At 42.2% G+C, this 23,423-nt stretch overlaps 2 protein-coding genes across 3 annotated transcripts; one reads left to right on the top strand and one right to left on the bottom strand.

The window, feature by feature from the left end:
• Positions 1-50: 50 nt before the first annotated feature.
• Positions 51-10,435, bottom strand: jkamp (jnk1/mapk8 associated membrane protein). 2 transcript variants are annotated; one of them, XM_080043095.1, is made up of 7 exons: positions 10,333-10,435; positions 9,130-9,209; positions 8,590-8,744; positions 7,619-7,825; positions 4,962-5,143; positions 2,715-2,791; positions 51-2,258 (listed from the first exon to the last, which is right to left on the bottom strand). In XM_080043095.1, exons 1-7 carry the CDS (start codon positions 10,334-10,336, stop codon positions 2,040-2,042), a joined length of 924 nt encoding a protein of 307 aa, XP_079899221.1. In that variant the 5' UTR covers positions 10,337-10,435; the 3' UTR covers positions 51-2,039. The 2 variants fall into 2 exon arrangements, with proteins under 2 accessions (XP_079899221.1, XP_079899222.1); XM_080043096.1 differs by lacking the exon at positions 9,130-9,209 and having other exon boundaries at positions 10,333-10,408.
• A 5,128-nt stretch (positions 10,436-15,563) lies between these two features.
• gpr135 (G protein-coupled receptor 135) lies at positions 15,564-17,455 on the top strand (the record flags this gene model as incomplete). The annotated part of the gene is made up of 2 exons (XM_080042757.1): positions 15,564-15,643; positions 16,096-17,455. 2 exons carry the CDS (start codon positions 15,564-15,566, stop codon positions 17,453-17,455), a joined length of 1,440 nt encoding a protein of 479 aa, XP_079898883.1.
• Between the last annotated feature and the right edge of the window lie 5,968 nt (positions 17,456-23,423).

Below are 23,423 nucleotides of genomic sequence, written 5' to 3'. Positions count from 1 at the left end.
ACAACAACACAACAATAGGTCCAGAAGAGTATTCACTAAGATATTTATTTGAGGCTATTTGGATGTGAATTGATGAGGCAGAGTTGTAAGTGAGGAAGAAAAGAAAAGATTCCATCCATGTAGCCATTGTTTTCAAGGTGGCTCCACTCTTTAAAGCTGCAGCAGTCCAGTGTATGTTCACATTTGACACGTAACATTTATTTTCCAAAACAGAAATTGCAAAAAAAAAAAAACTATACGATACGATACAAAGAAGCTAGTTAGTTAAGTGGAAAAAGCTCAGCTAAGGAAGATGGAGTGATGGGAGAGACAGGTCCAAGCTGCTTATGTGTGTGTGCTCTGCCTCTGCAGATTGGGTTAAACTAACATGAAGCAGTCAGCTGTCTCCTGTCAACAACTCTTAATACCACACTGAGTTTGTATGCTAGTTACATGTTTAAGAAACTCATACTTGTACTTTCAAATTGAGCTCATGCTGATGGCCTCACTAGATACACAACACATGTAGTGTCACAAGATACATTGCAATTATTCATACACTCAACTTTTGTCATTGCTCACCATTGATTTGTAATTTAACTTTGTGTGTGTCAAAGTGAACATTTTCTAAGGTATATTCTCATAACTGAATAAACAAACTTTCCTCACAGGAAAATTGGATCACTGAAATTAGAACGCTTCCTGAAAAGTTACTGTTTCACTGTTGTTGTTTACAGCAGTAGGGCCCACAGTTTGGTTTTCAAACATATATTCGTCTTAGGTTTGGTTTCTCCACAAGTCTCAAATTTTGATTTGATTTATGATGATACAATCATGCAATATTAAGAATTACATGTAGAGTAAATATGTTTTGTAAACTAACTGCAGGCTCTGTGAATGGAAACAAATCCCCCTCCTCTGAAACTCCATACCTTTAAGCCAATGTACATATAGCAAATCCTTCTGAACACAAATACACTATTATATACATGCATATATTTACCATACTATATACAGGACATTAACAGGTTCAACTGCACAACCACTGAAGGCCATTGGAAGGATTACAGCTCGGACACAAAATAGGCACCGAAATAACAATGTACTTACTTTGTATGTACTCTGGTCTATTATTTTATCTTTATGGCAAACACAAGTTAAGTTCAGAAAAAATACACAGCAGTGACACTATTTACATATTTCCTTTCACCAAACCTTGAGTGACTCATTCAATTTATTTACAAAATGTAAAAGATGCACAATATGAAAAAGAAAATATCAATACAATAAAACCTCCCAAAAGTCTTCGGGATCAAATCAAATAAATATGAGGAGGTTCACATGTTAATAGTGACTCCAGAATGTGCGTCTCCAAAAGCAGTTGAACTAGGTGTGTACTAGAAGAACATGTATTAATAATCAATTCATTACTCACATCTTTACCAAGTTAAGATAGCAAACACTGTCTGGGTGCAGCTTATTTCGATTGGCTAATGGTGGTTCAGGACATGGTTGGTTCAATGAAATGGATCATTTAAACACTGGCTTGGACTGGCTGTGCTCACTTGTCATTGGCATTTGTCATTATCTCATGAAATGGTTAAATGACCCTGTGTTCCAAATCACATACTTCCCTACTATTTAGTATGCCAAAAAAAGATTTAGGATGTCCCAATACATGCACGTCAATTGTAGTATGCTGAAAATACATAAATGCCCCCACTAACTCCAATAGCATGTTGGAGTATTCGTCTTTATTCTTGACATTTCTCAACATAATGAAAACAAATCTTCCTTATCTGATTTTGTTTCTCTCCTGTGGCCCTAAAACTCTTCTGTACTTAAGTATGTAGTGTAGTAAAAAGAAAGAGTATGTGATTTGGAACGTAGGGTGAGTTGCTCAATCATGCTGAACACCTCATAATGTCTTTACTATGAACTAGGTGAGCACGTTTTGAACAGTCAAAGCCACTGGATTACTCAGTAACAACTCTGTGGGTTTAACAACTGGCCAAGCTTGAGCAGCTGACAGTCAAACGCTCTGTCCCTTAGTTGATGGGTCAGTGTCCGTTGCCTCCCTCAGACAGGATGCGGCTGGGCTCGGTGAACCTGGCCGTGGCGATGTAGAAGAGGGCGGGGCAGGGGACGAGGGCCAATAGGGGCAGGTCCTGCTCCAGCTTGTCCAATCGGGAGATAGAGATGATGCCGTAGGCGTGGAGCAGCCAGTGGCTAAACAGCACCACCAGGCGTTTCTTCTTAGCAACCAGGTTCTTAAAGGACTGGAGTGGTGTAGGGCGAGCACATACACACAAACACACAGAGAAAACACATTACAATAATGCTGGGAGTACCGCTTCCAATACACAGGGAAACAGTGATTCTGAAATGCTTAAGCTGAGACACTAACGGCAAACATGTTTGTTTTTTCAAGCATTGGTACATTTTTGGAATTTTGTTTCCATAACATGTCTTCTTTTTTACTAAATCAAAGGTTTCAGTGTATATTTGACCGAACCTGGTCGGTTTGCGTCTGTATATTTCTGCTACACATCTTTAACGGCTATTATGTCAACATTCATTTTTTCCATAGTCTGAACGCATAAATCTCAACCTCTGTCGCATTGACATCAACTTAACGTAAACTTTCGAGGGAAAAGTTCCTACGCTAAAATGTAAGGTGTTGTGAGTGCTTTTTTAATGTCCTACACATTTCAAAGTGCAGTGCGTGCTGTTACCTGTATCTCAGAGGCAGACATGTAGACAGCCAGAGTGACCAGAGACAGGACCAGTATGATGTAGGGAAAGGCATAGTCTGAAACACACACCATTATGCAGTCTTATTACATGGCACTGTTAAGCTGGGAACACACCGCACTTACACTGGCCGCGCGGCCAGATTACATACAAAGTCAATGTACTAGCGCGTGGCCGCGCATCCACCCAAGAATCGGCGTCCAGCGGCCTTGAATCAAAGGCGCTGTCATTTGCGGCGCGGCCAACATATGCGGCGAACGCAGAAGATGAAATTATTTATCTTTTTGGCGTCGCCGCGCCGCGATAGCCAATCAGCGTTGAGATTGCCCGGTGGTCTGCAAGACAAGGTGGGCGTGTGGAGTGAGGACATTGGGCTTCCAATACATGTGGAATCTGTTTAGCTGTTGGTTGTACTTTAGCCAAGGTAGCGCCGGTTAGCATAGTGAAACTCACCCAGCTGTGTGCTGTTCCGGAGGATAATATGAACCCAAACTTGACGGCAGTGTCCGTGTGGAATTCCAATATAGTACAGCGAAGCACCGGTGTTGTCCTCCGCCAGACCCGGCACACTTTCACTTTCAGGTAGGCTGATGTCTGCCTTTATTTGTGCTGCTGAGCACACACTGCTGTTGTTATTGTGTTTAGTATGTTGCTGAATTGCTGTTAATATGTGTGTATTTGCGATCGGGGTGCGTCTTCATGCTGTTTTAATGATATTTGTGACATGACTGCCGCTGGTTACACAGCGTACCTACATCTGTATTTTTTGGCACAGCCGGACCATGTTGTTGTTGTTGTTGCACCGTAAGTGTGACGGGTCTGATCTCGGCGGCGGCTGCGGTTAATATGGCCCAATATGACCAAACGGCGAGCCTCCTGCGTTCACACGGCCAACCGCCGCAGGGGGCCAGTGCGGTGTGTTCCCAGCTTTAAATGCTGTGTTCTGATTGGTCAATCACGGCATTCTAAGGTCAGATATTACCAGTTAATGGCCGCTGTCAAGGATAATTGTCCGTTGCTAAAGGTCTTACGTCATTGTTTTGATGGATCACTTTCTGCCATATCAATCCACTGACAGACGTCTACAAACAGTTCCATAGCACTCCTTTAAAAAACAATGGAATACTTTCTCAACATGACTTTGAATGTACCAGAGAGCAGAGAGCATGTTTCCACCGAGTAGAGCGGGACAGCTCATTTGTAAGAATCTCGGTGGTGCTTCCACCGCCTACCCTACCCTTACTGGTAGGGCGGGGTTTATGACCCTACCCTTACTGGTAGGGCGGGGTTTATGACCCTACCCTTACTGGTAGGGCGGGGTTTAGGCTGGACTGCGGTAGCCGCCACCAGAATATGGGTCAAACTATCGGGCTGTGGAACAACTGTGGTCAAGCCAGCGGTCTCTTGTTTTTGCTTGGTCAAGCCAGCCGCTTCTTTATTTATTCCCCCCGTGTTGTGGGCGTATTATGATAACGGTAAATAGAGACGGCTCGGTGCAAGCCGACAGAGACAGTGAGCGAACAGTGCTGGCTGCGGCAGCTACGTGACATCGTAGCAGTGGGACACAGTGTAGCCCACTGATGAATTTAATGAAGAAGAAAAACACCACACAATAAACAGTGCTGCACTCACATGTTTCGCCAAAACACAAGACTCTCTTCTCTCTTGCTGAGGTGACTACACACGGCGGAAATGATTCTTTCGACCAATCAACGAACGGCAGTGTGTAGCTCCACCTTTTCTGCACCCTTTCAGACGGCTGGTACCCAAACGGAGGAGTACCGAAAAAAGGAGCGCCTTAGAGCGGTTAGGCTCCCTTATATCCGTACCCTACCCAACTTTTGGCAAATAGAAAGGCAAAAAACAGGACAGAACCGCTCCGACCCGACCCGCTCTACTCGGTGGAAACGAGGCATACGAGTCATCGTAAAAAAAAAACTGCAGTCAAGACCATGTGAGGAAGTCTGGCCACAAACTGATATAGTTATGGTTTGATATTGAGTGTGTTCCGACCGTGTAGCCGACTATATTTGGACCGTAGGAAATAAAAGTGTTTGTAAATCAATAAAAATGTCCATTTCTCCTTCGCTATACATTCTCTCTTACTTATTCAAACTGGAATCTGGTCCCAATCACAACAACACTGCTTATGGAATTAGGAATCAAACTCCCCAACATAATTGGTACTACAGTGGTGGGTGAGGCCCAATGCTTGACAGTGTACTCACAGAGCAGTCCTCCCCCCACAGCCTGCAGCACAGTGAGGATGGGGAAGAAGTAGAGAGCAGCGTAGATGCTTTTGAAGCGATCAGACTTGCCCAGACCGCAGGCAATCTTCTTGACCAACAGAGGGCGCAGCAGCATCATCAGCACCAGGCAGAAGGCGTAGTAGATCAACACAATGGTGTAGCTGAGGAAAGAGAAAAAATGACAATATACCACAATATAACAGCATATGTCAAAAGACTGGAGTATGGCTGGCTCAGCGATATGAACTCAAGCCAGTATCACCATTAATTCAACATTGTACCTCAATTACCATTAAAAGTGAAGTAAGCGATTTATTTATGTTAATATAAGTGTTAAATCGCTCTTTATTCATACAGTGATCACTTAGTGATAGTGTGCGTGTTTCATAAAGTCGATCTCTCAGTCACTCGCTCTGCCCGTAATCGGCAAATAAACTTTTCGGGGATTCCACTACTGATAACCAATCAGAAGAGAGAACTCTACACACCGGCACCCGTCTCACTGCCGGTGCACGTGCAGAGCGACAGATGGGTGAATGTGTATGCGCCTATGGTGGAGCAGGTAAAAATCCTTCCCAATGTCTGTTATGATGGTTTTTATCATGTTTTATCACACTTATGGATCTGAGATGATGCTAGATAACTTGCTGCTTGAAGACCACAGTGCATTAATGTGGTGACGTAGGGACGAGAGAGGGGACTGCTAACTGCAGTCACTGACAGGAAGTTAGCTAAACTGACCATTCCACTTACTGAACCTTTAAAGAACCATTCTTTTCTTGTTAGCTTCCTCTTATAGTTCACTGACAAGGTTTGTACTGTAAACATGCTTAACTATTATAGCTGGGATATTCTTTCTAATTAAATACTGTGTATCTTATCTTTGTGATTTAAACAAAATCAAGTTAACACAAACAGTTGAACTATTTATGGTTATTAATTGAATATTTTAAACTGACAAGAAAACATCGCTTGAAATGAAAAGGTCACAATTTTTTTGTTATATCAAGTTATATAAAACAGTTAGACAATAAATAACATGCATTTTTAATCGCAAACAAAAATCAATTCTCTCAAATGTTGCCATTTTGAAAAGTAGATAGCTTGGAAACTCTTGTTAACAAATATTAGTTTACAGAATTAAAATACAAAGAAACAACTCAATAGCCATGTGGGAACAGTGACGTGTGTTAGAAGTTCTGAATGTCTGTTTCCATTCATTGCTCAGCCTTTAACTTGAGTGTACAGGGTCAAGTTAACGTTTATTTCTTTTGTCTTAAAGTCCCAGTAAACCCAAATCCACAAAAAGCCTTTTAACTATGTCATTTGAGTTGGCTGCATGATAGTATACATCGGAAAAAGAGTTATATTTATCAATCCATATAAATATATTGTCATTTAAGGTTATTAAACTTGGAAAGTGTGTCTGGATTAGGCGGGCTTGTGCTCTGGTCCTTATGACACAGTAAGTAGCGTTCTATAAAGACAATGACTGTTGCCATGGAGAGCGTTTGTTACGGCCACGCCCACACAGCCCTGTCAAACGCTCTCTAGACAGTAACAAAGAAACTTTTTTAAACTAATTTTTAGAATATTTATAAAGATTGATTTTCATTCAGATTTGTTGTGAAAAGCTCACTGAGACACCCAACCTAAATATCATATATTGATTTGTTTTACTATTTCAGAGCAGGTTTCCAAAAGGCTTTAGCTTTCGGGCAACTGTGGCTCAGGTGGTAGAGCGGGTCGGCCAATGATCGAAGGGTTGGTGGTTCGATCCCCGCCCTGCCACTTGTGTCATGGTTGTGTCCTTGGGCAAGACACTTCACTCACCTTGCCTCATGTGAATGTCGATAGTAAGCCTGCTATCGGTGTATGAATGTGTGTGTGAATGGTAACGTGTAAATGGGAACAGGTCTCCCTTAAAGAGGACCTATTATACTACTTTTCTGGTCTTAATGTCTTGTTTTACACTGCTATAGAGCAACCTGACACAAATCACATCACAAAAAACTATGTAGATTTTCGGGAAGCTCTTTCTCTTATTTTGGCGATCCAGCACGTCCTGTCAACACTTGAGTGTGTGTGCTTCGGCAATCTCCGCTCCCTCCGCCTGTGCATCGGCCATCTCCGCTACCCTCCCCCCTCCTGCAAACCCCACTCCGTTGTGATTGGTTACCTTCCTTCCGGAACACTTTCAGTGGCGGGAAGCGCGAGCATGGACCTATAAGGGCGCGAGGCAGACGCGAGGCAGACGCGAACAGGGAAGTGACAGCATTACCATACATGGAAACATCCGCGTGGTGACTTCACAAAGTTACATGCGACGTCACAAAGTTACAAAGGGTAGACCGCTTTGAAGACGTGACTTCTCGACTGGCTAGAATAGTGTTTAGTGCTCTGCACAGACACCCCAGACGGTCAGCAGGGAATACGTCAAAATGCATGTAAGTCATTATTTGATAATTTAGTATGGTTAAGCATGATATAAATCATCATAACAACGTTTATAGGTCATAAAAGTCAAAAAGCATCATAGGTCCTCTTTAAAAAAAGAGTCTCCGGTCTCAATGGGATTTACCTGTATAAATAAAGGAAAAAGAAAAGAAAACTACTAGAAGTTTGCTGGTACTTACAGCGGGTAGACAGCCTCCTGGGTGCAGTGCAGGGTGTGGACATAGTCTGGACTGGGGTTGTACAGCATGGTGTACCAGTCTGAAAGCATCTGGACCCGACAGGACGAGATGCTGGGCAGGCCCACCGGCTCTGTCACCAGCACTGTCACCACAGCAGACACACTGCACTCCATCATGGCTGTCATGTGCTGCAGCAGAGCACTGGAGCTAAACACACACAACAACAACATCAACTCAAAAGTAAAACACACCACATTCTTAACCAAGTTATAATGTCATTATGACATTAATTAGCCTGGTCCAACCAGACCATCGTACTTCATTTCATTTGTACAGAAGGTCAGGAATCGCCCTATTGGCAAACGTTCACTCACTTGGAGGCGGGTGTCTGTTGAAGTTTAAAACTATTGGATCTGCCCAGTAGGTTGGATTAGCCAACCAATCGCATAACGTTTGGTTGTGACGTATTTCATGAGCCGGCTTCTGACGGTGCGTTCCAGTTGGACAGGGAACTCGGAAATTTCCGACTTCACTACGTATTGTAGTCTATGGATCTACCGGTACCTGGCAACGGTAACTTGTTAGAGCCTAACGTTTAGTTATTTGGATGAGAAAGGTTGTTGGCGTCCATACTTTCCCGAGCAGATGCACTGGAACACAGACAGGTCAGAACTCGGAACTACCAAGTCGGAAATTTCCACGTTCCGAGTATAAAGGAACGCAGCATTCAACTGAAACTGGAGCGCGACTTCGACGTCATCGTTCTCAGCCACTCGCTCTGTTCGCTGATTGGACATCCAAAAATCAGTTTGAGCAGGATCCCACTATTACATCCCAGCCCCAGACTGACTACTGAAGTGAAATGAAAATTGAGCGGAAGTAGGTAGGCGGGTGGAGCCAGGCTAGACATTAATAGGTTGACTTAATGAATTCTAAGCAGAGAGAATGATTGAGTGAGTGAGTGCTCCCACCTCTTCTTCCCAGAGTACCACTCGATGAAGAACCAGTGCAGCACCAGAGGCAGCATGGCCATGAAGCCCAGGTAGAGCCAGTCATACAGCTCTGGAGACTCTGTGCAGCGCTCACACACCTTCTGGAGGTTGGCCCGCTCTCCACGAGGACACACCTGCCAGGACACACACACACACAGACACATACACACACACACACACAGACACACACACAGGGCTGGCCATTGGAAAAGCACACAACAACAACAATCCACAGTAAAGCCTACTGCCAACTACTTTCCCCACATTCATACTTTCCCACTGTCTCATTTAACCTAGTGTTTAATCTATACCAACACAATTCATTCATTTCTATAAAGCTGTTTCGAACTTATTCAGCAGTCAGTAGCCTATCCTGGCAATAGCTGTGCCTGTTGCATATATTTGTACATGTGTGTGGGGGGGGCAAAAATAGACATTACTTTTTGATGGATGACAAGGCAATGCCCTACAGTCCTACACATAGGCCCTAGTGCTACCTGAGGTCAGGTTGGTACTCACACCACAGTCTCCCTCCACTGAGCCGTTGACCAGGAGCCTGCCACAGTACAGGCCCGGACAAGTAGAACTCATGGCCACAGCTGCATCCACATACAAATACACACAATACACACTGAGCATTAGTCCAATTATCTGAAGGTTAAAGGTCAACAGCATATTTCTGGTGACTAATAATTAGCCCGTGGTGGGGAGTAGTGACTGAACGCCATGTCTCCATCAACCTTGTAGAATGCATTCCATTTGCAGTGGCTTGCTGGTTCATTTAAATATTTGCATAGCGATTCAAGTAGTTCAAACTTAAATGACTTTGTTTTGTGCAGTGAACTACTAAAACTACACAAACAAAGACTTGTGCACACCAACACACTCCAACACACATTTTGCCCCAAAAAAGGAAAGGAATGAATTTTTCGAACATGACCATTGCTTCTCTAATTGCACTCAAATTGACCGACCTCAGGAATTAGAAAATCCAGATTTGTTTCAAAACAATATGTGACCTTCCATGTGATTGAGTCTTTGATTGAGTGAAAAGTCCAGATGGGACTGTTGTATCACGGACAGGTTTGTACATCAGCGCTATTCCCCGTCCAGGAAGCTACATTGTCAGCTCAACTGGGAAACCAATTCCTTATTGTTTTTAGTTTTCATTTGTTATTCAAATTTGATATTTGAAGCTGTCGTTACCAAACTAGATTTCTCCCTAGGGTAGCTTTACTGTAGGTCAGCTTCTTCCACTGTGACGCCATTGACAGATTTCACTGTGTCCACTACAGTGTCGGAGGGAGACACCCTTTGTTTGTTAATGATGAGGAACAGTGTTGTTGGCATGTTTGTTGCATGATGGATGAGCCGTTTATTTAGTATAGTTATTTGGGCACCCAAAGCTCTATGGGTAGAAGCATCACATTAAGGTTGGTTCGAGACCAACACAACCACAAGCAAGGAAACTGCACCACTTGACGCGACTGGCACGCACTATTCAGGTCAATGGTACGACGATTTAAATGGGGAATACAGCAGTCTGTCAATGTAACTATATTTCATTGAGAATAAGTTGTGCGTGTGCTGGATCTATGTGGATAGCCGGTGATATGTTGTTAGCTAGTTCTCAGCTAACGTTAGCTAGTAAACCACTGCTTTATGTGCGCTCGGCGGTATATCTTTCATTAGACTAAAGGTGAAAATGAAACCGTCACTTACCCATTGTGGGCCTGATAATGATATATAAAAGAAAAAGCTGTCGCCTCAGTGCTGCCGTATTTTCATTTGGTTGCTTTCTGTAACCGGATGCGGACGAATAATACAGTAGAATAAACAGGAAGTGTGTTGTGACACATCGTGTAGCGTCCGTGCAGCAACAACAAAGCATGAGGACAATCTTGCCTGAAATCTGAAGAGACCATAGATCAGAGGTGCCCACAAGTTTTCAGCTTGTGAGCTACTTTTATAATGACCAAGTCAAGAAGATCTACCTACTATAAAAATTTTATATTTCTTTTGATTAATAAACAAATCATTTTTTAGGTAACACTCAGGGCCTTTTAGGGGGGTCCGGGAGCATGCCCCCCCGGAAGAAAAATTCGAAACTTTTAAAGTAAAATGCATCAATCTGGCGCAATTTGAGAAGAATACTAATACTTCTACTAGCTATTTAGTACTATTTTCTGGAATAATGTGGGGACACAGAATTACCGAAAAGCAGAAAGAAAAAATGTACAGGTTTAAAAAATCTCTCTGTGAAGTTTTGTAAACAATGTAATTTAAAAAATATCAAAAATGTACTGGTGCCAGATCTCTGTATGTTCGGGGCCTTCAAAGATTAGGAGCCTATATTGAGCCAGTAAAAAAAACGTTTTAACTTTTTAAGAATGCCATGGCCAATTTTGGAATGCAGAATTTTTCACTTTTCAGCCCAATTGCAGCTAATCATTTGTTTACTCCCTCGACGGTGGATGGTGCATTCAAGATCTGGTGTAAAAAAGGCTTAAAATGCATCTGTGATCTATTCATTAATGATCTATTTGCTAGTTTTTCTCAATTGACAAAACATTTTGGTATCGAAAAAACTAATTTTTTCCGATTTCTGCAAATCAGGCATTTTACGCAGAAGTTAATTCCCCAATTCCCTTATAAACCGCCAGCCAATCATGTCAATTTGTTTCTTTCGGTAAACCCCACATTAAAAGGCTCAATTTCTGTGTTTTTCAACCTTATTTCGAAGTTGCATAGCCCCTCATTAGCAGCTATAAGAAGAACCCTGTGGGAGCAGGACCTAGGCTCTGCCTTCACAGATCACACGTGGAATTCAGTCCTGGATCGGATACACTCTACCTCCATGTGCGCCCGACATGCTCTTGTGCAATTTAAAGTAGTACATTGTATCCACATATCTAAAACTAAATTAGCTCGTATGTTCCCCGATGTAGACCCGACCTGTGATAGCTGTAAGAGCGCACCGGCATCACTCTTTCACATGTACTGGTTGTGTCCCACCTTGACTGAGTTCTGGACATCAGTTTTTCAAACAATTTCTGAAGTAATTCAGCATCAAATTGAGCCGAACCCTTTCACTGCAATCTTTGGCATTGCTCCAAATCCGGGCTTACCTAAGGCCCTGTTCTCACGGTGAAAACGTGACAGTTTTCCCGTTTTTGGTTTTAAAAAAAAACCCATTCAGACACAATTTATCTGACATCTTCACTCGTACACATGTTTTCAGAGGAAACGGGACGAAATCGCTGTAGTAAGCATGCCAGGCCAGCAGTTGGCGGTACAAGGTAGTAGTAGATAGCTTTTCCGGTACAATTTGATGCATAAAACTTTACTGTAACCGAAAATGAATGCCACTAACGTTCATAAAGCGGTTGGTGTAAGCTTGGGGTTACAAGTATTGTAAATGACAAGCTTTCTGTCCTCTTATTTCACAACATTGAACTCGTGAAAACAGAAGACATGCTGATAGTGAAGGGGCTTTGTGAGCGGCTACTTTCCTGTTAGGCGTACTTCAAAATAAAAGTCACGTTTGTCCAGTGAAATACTATTAATGTTTAGCCAGTGAAATGCTTTTACTGTGAAGCCGTAGCCTTAATGCTCCTTTTGTTGAACAGTAACTTAACTGCTGCGAACTATGGATAGTGTTTTTTTAATGTAGAGAGAGCCATGTCCCTGGCATATAGAAGCTACACACGTTTATTTTGCTAGAAAAACCGGCAGAGCACAAATCTTTCCCCAGACAAAGTGGCGGGTGCATGGTATCAATAACTTACTAATAGACTAAATTGGCGAGTGTTATATTTGAGCCCTGCACGACACTCTCCGCTGATCACAGTGATGGTGCCGCGGAGACACCGTGCATGTTATGTTGTCTTCTAACTTTAACTCGCGTGTGGGTATTTTGACAGCAAATGTTATAGACTATGCATACGTGAAGTGGAGCCGTGACGTCAGCGTTATCAGGGAAAATGGTTTCGGTGTTCACACGAAACCAAAACCGTTGTGTTTTCCAAAAAATCCTCCCTGGGAGTAGATCTCAAAAACTTGCGGTTTCATGCCTGCGTTTGCTGTTTTCATGTACATGATATAGTGCAACCGCGGGAATTTTTCCGCGTTTGCACCGTTTTGTGTTGCCGTGAGAACAGGGCCTAAAGTGAAGCTGAAGGTACTGGCCTTTACTTCATTACTTGCTCGTAGGGTTATCTTACTCAAGTGGAAAGATCCTGCTCCTCCTTCCCACTCACATTGGATTAGAGACATTATGTCATGTATGAATTTAGAGAAAATACGTTGCACTACCCAGGGATCTGAGAATAAATTTGACAGAATTTGGCGCCCCTTTCTAAATTATTTTAAAAAACCAACAATAACAATAGAAGAGTAGCTACCTACTCCCCTCTTTTATTTGATTTCATTTTATTTATTTTTTTATTTTTTTATTTTTTTCGTGTTGATTGTTTGTTTTTGTTTCTTGTAGTGTATATTTCGTGTTGTTGGGTGTGAGGGTGGGATGTGGGTGGGGTGTGTTCGGGGAAAAAAGGGGGAAAAAATTTGTACCCATTGTGCTGCAATTCCTTTGCAACTGGCATAATAAAAAAACCTTTGAAAAAAAGAAAGTCAGTTATATCCTCACGATCTGCTAGGCCTAGGCTACCTGTCAGTCAGTATGGGCGTGTGCTGAAAAAAATCTGGTGTTAATACACAACCTAGGCTCTGTAAACAAAGGGTATGTAAACAAAAGGGGCCCACCTTAGCTGGCAACATGCCAACATATTTACGGAGCCTAGGTGCTGTATTAACACTGGATTTTTATTTCAGAGCACACACTAGGCCTATGCCTACAGGTAGCAGCAGATTGTGAGGAGATATCTGATTTGACAAAAAGCTTTGATATCAGTTTTCCTATATTATGCAAACACTTTTTAGACTAACATTGAGTCTCATTTTACATGGAGGCAGATGCAAAAATCTATCAGCAGCAGTTACCATGGCAACTGCATCAAACGTCACACAAGCTGAGCACGTTCATTTGAAAGGCGTGGCTTAGGTAGAGAGAGCCGTGCATCGGCTCATTGTTCCCACCTGGGATCTTTGTTCATGTTTGGTAGCAGAACTAAATACTGTAAATGGAGCTATAGAGAAATAGAAGCGACGCTAGTTTGATTTCCCCCCCGGACAGAGATCAACAGGGTGGGGAGGGGGCTGCTGTGTTTGCTCCTCCAGGCTCCAGCGGCGGTGAACAGCTGGACTGACATGTTCTCCTCCGCTTACGAAGGATTTTAAAGGCCAAACGGAAAAGACAGGAGACTACTAACAGTTCAGACATGGAGTCGGGACTATGTCGCGTCTTTCCTGTGTGCAGTCTGCTCTGTGCTTAACCAAACGCGGCTGCGCTGCTGAACAAAGCGCCGGGAGCAGAGTGAATGACAGAGAGGTACAGCTGCTCTGTGTATGGAGGAGAGGGACAGAGGAAAGGAATAAACCATCCTTCTCAACCTAATCACAAGCATTCATGCTCAATTAGCAAATATGCTTTAACACTATGTGGATGAACAACAATTTACTTCCAGCGAGGAGTAGTCTAGCCTAAAGGAAGGTGAAGGGGGATTTTATTTATACAATTATTTAACAATATTTAAATAATAATAATAATAATAATAATAATAATAATAATTATTATTATTATTATTATTATTATTATTATTATTATTATTATTATTATTATTATTATTATTATTAAATAGGCCTAGACTAATAAAAATTTTGAAAAAAGTAAAGCTAAAGATTGAAGCAGTCAGGCCAAGGTGTGTGAATTTTAACTTTGTGTAGCTATAATTCTAAATAATAGCCTACCATTATTAAGCATCATAGAAGTGTAGTAGTATCTCCATATAGCCTATATCAAAATATGACCATGTCACATGCTATATAACAAACTGTAAATAAACTAAATACACACACTGTTTGGCAAAATGTGCCTTCAAAATTGGCCCTTGTAGCTATGTTAAATATACTGTGTGTTCATCAAGAGAATTCATAGGAATCTGGCAAACACAGAGCAAAGGTTGTTTCAAACAACATATCTGATGAACAAACAGTTGTGAATCGTCTTTATTATTCTATTCAAGAGGAATTTACCATTTCTAAATCTGTACACATGCACTTCTTGTGATGACTGCTAGGCTTATAAATGTCCCAAAATTCCAAACAGGATTGAGGGATGAGTTTGGAATTCTAAAATTGGGTAAAAGGCTAATACAAAATATCACTATCCAACATATTCCACCATTTATGCTTCAATGACAAATAGTGATGATATATTTTGTCATATTCAAGCCAAATACAGACCCAACATATTTCAATGCCATACAGACATTTTCGGATTCATATTCTATGTGTGTGTCAACATTAGATGTATCTGAAAACAGAATACTATATGAGGCAAATATGTTGAAATATGACCCAGCATTTGTCCTGACACAATGCATGTCAAAACAATCTCCAGATATGCTCCTGATTCTAGCAGAATTTAAAAAAGGATTTGGGGGGTTTTCGTGTAGTGTGCTGATGGGGAAAAACATTGTCATTCATCATTGATATTGGTGTTAGACTATACTGTATGTTCCAGTGTATTCCATTTTGTAACTCTGCCATCATCCATTGACAAAAAACCTACATATATTGAAATGTTACGTCAAATCAATTTGCTAAGTCGGTGTAAGTCTATGAACCAACATGTTTGAACATGTATTTGACTTCCCCTTGTCTTCTCCTTTCTTCTGTTGATGGAAACAATGAATCAGAAGCCTGCTAGTGGGTGAGGAGTTATCAGCAGCAACATCCTGAATCCAGGAAAGCATGCCAGACGGACTGTTGATCTGAATGGATGAGTGTGAGATGAGAACGGAGTTGTGTTGTGTTGTTGTTGTGCATCATCCATGGATCGACCTGTTAGCACTCTCCTGCCGGCCAGCAACTACACCCTGGGTCCAGGCTCTGCCTCACCTGTTGTGCCCAGGTAAGTCACTCTGTCCATCCTTTACCTTTACATATTGCCTTTGTGCTTTGAAATGATATTTAAAAAGCATGTAATACCAGTCATACAGTGAAAACAGCATCCTCCTCAGGGCTAGAAAAAAACGAAAACACTGCTTCTGTTTGTGCACATTTTATTTTATAGTAGGCACTCCACTGATGAGTGTGCAGAAGACATATTTAGACCCCTTTTCTAAATATAACTTCCTTTTTTAATTGACAAATAAACTCAACATATAACACCGTGTATAACACTGATTCTTTTTACCAAAAAAAGTGATTTTCTCCAGAATCACTGACTCAACCTTTAAGATCTTACTTTGAGATATGCATTATCTCAAAGTAAGATGCTCCAATTTGACTCATATTGTATGCAGAATAGGATGTTATTGTACAATGATTTGTCCACCTTTTGTCTTCCTGTTGGTACTTTAGGGTTGTTTCAATAGTGACCAGCCTAGTCACAACCACCACCACAGTGGAGGCCACAGTCGGAACCACAGGGAACCTATCTGTGTTGAGAGAGCAGAGAGGGAGCGGCCTCCTTTCCCAGGCCGTGTCCACCCATGCGTCAGTGCTGAGCGCGGCGGCCCACAGTAGCTCTGTGCTGCAGGGCTTGAGCGTGGCGGCTCAGGCCCTGGTGCTGCTCTCCATCTTCCTGCTGTCCAGCCTGGGGAACTCTGCGGTGCTGGTGGTCATCATCAAACACAGACAGCTGCGGACGGTGACCAACGCTTTCATCATGTCCCTGTCTCTGTCTGACTTCCTCACGGCCGTGCTGTGTCTGCCCTTCTCCTTCGCCATGCTCTTCAGCCAGGACGGCGCGTGGATGTTCGGGGACGGTTTCTGTGTGGCCAACGGCTTCTTCAACACCTGCTTTGGGATCATCTCCACCCTGACCATGACCCTCATCTCCTTCGACAGGTACTACGCCATCGTCAGGCAGCCGCAGGCCAAGATAGGGCGCCAGAAGGCCACTCAGCTGCTGATAGCCGTGTGGTTAACAGCGGTGGTCTTCTCTCTCCCTTGGTACCTGTTGGTGCCAACGCCGTCGGAGATCCACAAGCCGGGTTTCTACCACTGTATGTACGCGTTCCACTCCGGGACCTCGCGCATGGGGACGGCTTATAGCATCTGCCTTATCGTGGTGTGTTATCTGCTGCCCTTCTCCCTCATGTGTTTCTGTCATTACAACATCTGCAAGACGGTTCGGCTCTCAGAGATCCGAGTCAGGCCGGTCACGACGTACGCGTACTTGCTGCGGTTTTACAGCGAAATGCGGACAGCCACCACAGTTCTGATTATGATTGTTTTCATAATTTTTTGTTGGGGGCCATATTGTTTAATGGGGTTGATTACGGCAATGGGGAACTACACGTTCCATCCCGCGATGGACACTGTGGCCATTTGGCTAGCCTGGGCCAACGGAGCCATCAACCCTCTGATCTACGCCCTGAGGAACCCCAATATCTCCATGCTACTGGGGCGCAGCAGACAGGAGGGCTATCGGACCAGAAACATTGCGGCATACCTCTCCAGCCAAAGCCAGCACCGCGAGGTCCGGCACAGCCAAGCAGAGAGGATAAGGGACCGCTATGTGAGTCGCGTAGGGGTGAACAATAACAGCCGGATAACAAGTTCAAGTCCTGGGAAGGGAGGAGGGGGAGGAGAGGTGGCAATGTGGGCCTGTAAAAACCCAGCCGTCTTCTTCTGCAGGGACGCCCAGCATGATACCGCAGCACTAGCCAACTCTGTCAGCACTCCAAAGATCAGGACAGCCGACACCAGCCTGTAATGTTCTGTATTTGACCATTTAACGACTGTTTCCATCTCATCTGTATGTGTTGTTGGATCTAGAGACTGCCATAAACAGTTTTTTCGTGACATTTTTGGAAGTCAGTGTTTTTGTTTTGATTCAAAGCACCACTTCCTCACATTGTGTTCCAAGAATCAAAAGGATTATTTAAGTTGTTCAAATACCACTGTTATATTGCAGCACTCCATGTGGGAAGACGAAAGTTCAAACTCTAAATTTACTGTAAGTGGTTGTTGTCCAATAGAATCAGAACCAGGTTTTGTTTTGCCAGGTACATTTGCATACAGTACAACGGATTCCTGTGTGCAGGTGGTAGGCTTTGAGAAAAAGACACTGCACAACATTCTGCTTTTTATTTGACGCACTTGATATTTAAGTTTCTCTTTTAATGTGTCATTGATCACAAGTGAGCGATTTATTTCCACCGTTGACCGACATATTTCGGCATGTTTTTTCAGGCCAGGACCTTTGTTGTTACTTGGCCCTGTGGAGGTTAGTGCAGCTGACAGCTGACCACTCGTGCCAAGCGCATCTGTCATAGAGTAAAACGCAGAATGTGTTATTTTATATTTTTAAACCCCCTTTGAGTAGTGCCATCTGAACCGGCCATTACATTCTACACATTTACATCTCTGCAGACTTGTGTTTCTTTTATGGAAAAAGAAAACAAGACATGCGTAAAATGTTTAATATTTACCATTATCAGACAGTTGGTGTTTCTCCTCCACCACTTATGCCCAAAATGAATCAGATCCGGTGAGGCCAGCCACAAACTCTTCAGTGGGGTCAGTTTCAGGCTGGTGCTCTGGCTGGCTTCCTCCAGTCTGCGTGCTGCTGCATTTCAGAGCAGCAGCACGCGATTGTGGCAATTTCTTAAGGCAGACCACCTTTTCTTCACCTTTAGGTAAAGAAATTGCGACATAAACTTTTGTATTATGCTAATTTATATTATTTGATCGAAAACACTGATAAATAAATAAACTACACAAACCTCAGCTGGAGATCTTTTGTCAACTCCAACGCTGTTGAGCGCTTTTCTGACGTTTTTAATGTTCCAAAATAAAACATATTTGTTTTTTCTACTTGCGTTGATCGGTGTCAATTTCTACTTCAGAGAATTTCCTTTCTTTCCCGTATTGCGCATCTCATTGTCGTAAACCTCTGGGTGAGGCCTCTAAACTCAGAAAATACAGGGATGTGATATTCAAATTACGATTGTTTTCAGCCGCCGCATTTATCAGCACTGATCTCTGGTGTACGCTAAGATTGGCGAGGTACGACGGTTTGATAAATCCCACGTGATACCTGGCGTAGGGTTGATTTCTGCGCCGGGATCTGCACCAGTTTCATGGTTTCAACGCAGGTTTGATAAATGAAGCCCAATAAACATAGAAACACAGAGAACATAGAAAAAAATCAACATAAATAGAACATTTAAACAGAAAATATTAAACTAAGAGATGTGCAATTATCTATTTAAAAAAGAAGATGCAGCATGTGGACATTGAGAACTGGTATAACTGGAGAACAAGGTGTGACATCTTGTGTTGTGTTTGGAAAAAAAAAGCTCCTTCAGAATCAGAGGTCGGATGTAAAGTGGCACAGTGAATTTCATCAAGACATCTTTTAAAAGCCGTAGGTGCGGTGATCTTGGTGAGTGTTTGCAGGGCCAGCTGTTAAAACCACTGTTTTGCTATCCGTGAACATGCTAACACCACTGGTTGTGTCTTAGAGAATAGTTGGTTGACATTCTGAACACCTCTGTCTGGTTCACTTTCCCTAGAGCACATTAGAAAGGTGGAGAGATGAAGGTAAATCTTCTGAATCAAATTATTGTCAGATGCAGCCCGACAGGACGTACCAGTAAACACCAGTTTTCACATATGGACTCTTATGAATAAGAATTATAAATCACAACACTGATGATGGCTCTTTTCAGTTGACTGTAGGTGTACCAGGTTATAAGACGGTATCACATGCCACTAGCCCACACTGCAGCAGTGGTACATCTGAATGAAATGTTGCCAATACTATGGTTTTGGTATTATGCATTTAAATAACCAATATGTCATCTTAATAATGCAGAAAAAAGATCAGACTTTATTTTACAACTTCCTATATCCTTGAAAGTTTCTGATGACGCACCGTTTGTTTTTAATACAGTAAAAATAGATACAATGTTTTAATGTCTAACACTGGGGATTGGAATTCAAATTCAAAATGGTAACCATAATGTAACAACTGATCTGCAGTTTTAAATGATAGCGGAGGAAGACAATGAACCATTCATTTTTTACATTTGGACAACTTTTTGTTAGCAAGGGTATCTGTTGTCCTGTGACATGAGCGCTGTTGTATCAGTTCACATCCTGTGCTGAACCCTAAAGGTCACCTCTCTTTGAAGTATGTTTACCCTGCTCTATTTAAAGACAAGCACAGGACAGGAGATCTGACAGGCAACATGACAGCACTCTGTTTTAGTAGTCCTAAACAGCAAGCTTTCAAGATGAGGGCAACATTTGGGCTGATTGTGGCTGTTACATCATCTTATACATCACAGGTGCCATGATTTGGACATTTTGACCAGTTGGAAATGACCCCAACATTTAATTAAAAATGAAACACTGCCTACCCTGTTGGTCGGCACCCTGTTTATTTATTTATACCTTAATTACCCTTAGATTTAAGTAAGTGCTTAGCCTCTTGGGGAGACAGAGAGAGAGGGGGGATGACCTGCAGTAAAGGTCCACGGGTCGGATCCGAACCCGCGACCACTGCAACGAAGGCCAGCAGAGCCAACATGGCACACGCTCAAATTCAACATGACATTTCATTTGCTTTTATTTAATTCCCAAACACACTTCTTTCTCATTCTTAATGAGGAAAATTAGTATTCTGTGTCCCATCTACACTTTCCCCATTAACAACTCCTGCAGATCCATGATCCACATCATAGGTAGGCTATGTCTGTTTCCTGTCCAGCCTCTTGACATGGCACACCCACAATACTGCAACTCTCTCCTGCTGCTCTCTCTACAAGCATTCCACCTCTACAGCTCATGCAGAGTGCAACAGCCAAACTATCAAATAACAACTCTTTCTCTATCTGGAAAATGGAAAATGGATTTGACTTATATAGCGTTTTTTAGACGATTTTCTCAGCCCCAAAGCGCTTTACAATTCTCACCACATTCACCCATTCACACACACACTCATACACCGATAGCAGTAGCTGCCATGCAAGGCTCCCTCTCAACCATCAGGAGCAATTTGGGGTTCAGTGTCTCTTTGCCCAGGGACACTTGGACATGTGGCTGGTATGTGGGGATTTAACCTCCGACCCGGCACTCCAGGGTGTTTTTAAATGTAGTAGTGGAAGCAAGTCAGCTTATTTGATGAAGTTCATGTACTTACATGTTTCTTAGGTTGTACCCACATGATATTGTAAATAGGGTCTGGATAAACTGGTTAGCTTTATTAATGTTAATCTAAATGTAATGTCATTTTATGTTGACAGATTGAATGTACTGTATGTAAACCTTTAACAAAACCTGTTAACTTACTGTTATAATAGTGGAAAGATTGTAGATATATTAGCTATTTTTATACTAGAGACCTGCTAAGCGACTTAATAAACAAGCTGTAATTGCACATGAACTGTCTTCCTCACATGCCTCTACACTGTGTTCCAAATTATAATGCAAATTAGATTTTCACAGATTTTCCTAAATAGTCGATGCAAATCACAGTCAGTATAATTTTCAAGTCATCAACCGTTAGAGTATGATTCAAATTTTATTGAACAAACCTCCCAATAATAAAAGTATTTTTTTCAAAAATAAAAAACTCCAAATACACTGTTCCAAATTATTATGCACAACAGCGTTTCAAAACATTTTATAGGTTGTAAACAACTAAAAATGGTCATTTGTTGAATTTGCAGAATGTGAAGGTCATATTTTGTGAAATCAAAAGCTATTTCAATCAAAAACATCTTAACAGGCCAAGTTACATGTTAACATAGGACCCCTTCTTTGATATCACCTTCACAATTCTTGCATCCATTGAACTTGTGAGTTCTTGGAGAGTTTCTGCTTGAATATCTTTGCAGGATGCCAGACTAGCCTCCCATAGCTGCTGTTTTGATGTGAACTGCCTCCCAACCTCATAAATGTTTTGCTTGAGGATGCTCCAAAGGTTCTCAATAGGGTTGAGGTCAGGGGAAGATGGGGGCCACACCATGAGTTTCTGTCCTTTTATGCCCATAGCAGCCAATGACACAGAGGTATTCTTTGCATGAGATGGAGCATTGGCATGCATGAAGATGATTTTACTACGGAAGGCACGGTTCTTCTTTTTGTACCATGGAAGAAAGTGGTGAGTCAGAAACTCTACATACTTTGCCGAGGTCATTTTCACACCGTCAGGGACCCTAAAGGGGCCAACCAGCTCTCTCCCCATGATTCCGGCCTAAAACATGACTCCGCCACCTTCTGTCTGCCGTCACAGCCTTGTTGGGACATGGTGGCCATTCACCAACCATCCACTACTCCATCCATCTGGACCATCCAGGGTTGCACGGCACTCATCAGTAAACAAGACTGTTTGAAGATGAGTCTTCATGTATTCCTGAGCCCACTGCAACTGTTTCTGCTTGTGAGCATTGTTTAGGGGTGGCCGAATAATAGGTTTATGCACAACTGCAAACTTCTGGATCCTACACCTTGAGGTTCGCGGGAATCCAGAGGCACCAGAAGCTTCAAATACCTGTCTGCTGCTTTGTGATGGCATTTTAGCAGCTGCTCTCCTATTCCGATGAATTTGTCTGGCAGAAACCTTCCTCATATTACCTTCATCCGAACAAACCCTTCTGTGCTCTGAATCAGCCACAAATCTCTTCACAGTACGATGATCACGCTTAAGTTTTTGTGAAATATCTAATGTTTTCATACCTTGTCCAAGGAATTGCACTATTTGACGCTTTTAGGCAGCAGAGAGATCCTTTTTCTTTCCCATAGTGCTTGAAGCCTGTGGCCTGCTTAATCATGTGGAACGTCCTTGTTACGTAGATTTCCTTTGATTGGGCTTACTTAGCAAACTGATTATCACAGGTGTCTGAGATTGATTTCAATGATCCAAAGACACAATACCATCCATGAGTTTAAATTAAATACAAAAAATTAAATGTTTATGACACTTAATTCCAATTTGCATAATCATTTGGAACACAGTGTATTTGACAGAGCTGAGGCGTTTCCTTTCAATCACATACAGCCCCGGAAAAAAATAAGAGACCAGTCTGGATTTTTCATGAATTTTTTATCTCTACATTACTTATTGAAAATGCTCTAATTGACAATATTTTTATTGTGAATTTGGTAGAAATGTTGTCAGTAGTTTATATTATAAAATCAAAATGTTCATTCTACTCAAACAGATGCCTATAATAGTAAAACAAGAGACACTGAACATGTGGAGTGGTCTCTTAATTTCTTTCCGGTGCTGTATATCTGAAACGGCAAAGTCAATCATGTCAGCAATACTGTGTTGACTGGACTCTGACGGACAACAGCAGAGCAGCTCGATTTTAATTGTTCTAAATTATTGCTAGGAACAATTCAGTAGTCAATTAAGGTTCAAACACTCCCCAGAAACCTTAAAAAAATGGGGCACTTGATTTGAAAAGATTTGCCTTATTGGGACTGTCTGTTCTACTCTAATCCCTAACACACAGTTTGTACCTGATATTTTGTCCCTGTAATGTAAGAGGTCCCCATGACAACACTGAGTAAACAAACAGAGACCACATTATGTGGTAAATACCAGAAAACTCTCTCTTTCTCTCAAAAACACACACACACACACACACACACACACACACACACACACACACACACACACTGTTACGTCACCATCAAATCTCTTCAACTCTCATTGCATTGCACAA

Source organism: Ammodytes marinus (assembly GCF_949987685.1).
Source record: "Ammodytes marinus genome assembly, chromosome: 15".
NCBI classification, from domain to species: Eukaryota; Metazoa; Chordata; class Actinopteri; order Uranoscopiformes; family Ammodytidae; genus Ammodytes; species Ammodytes marinus.
This window is presented reverse-complemented; position numbering and strand designations above follow the sequence as displayed.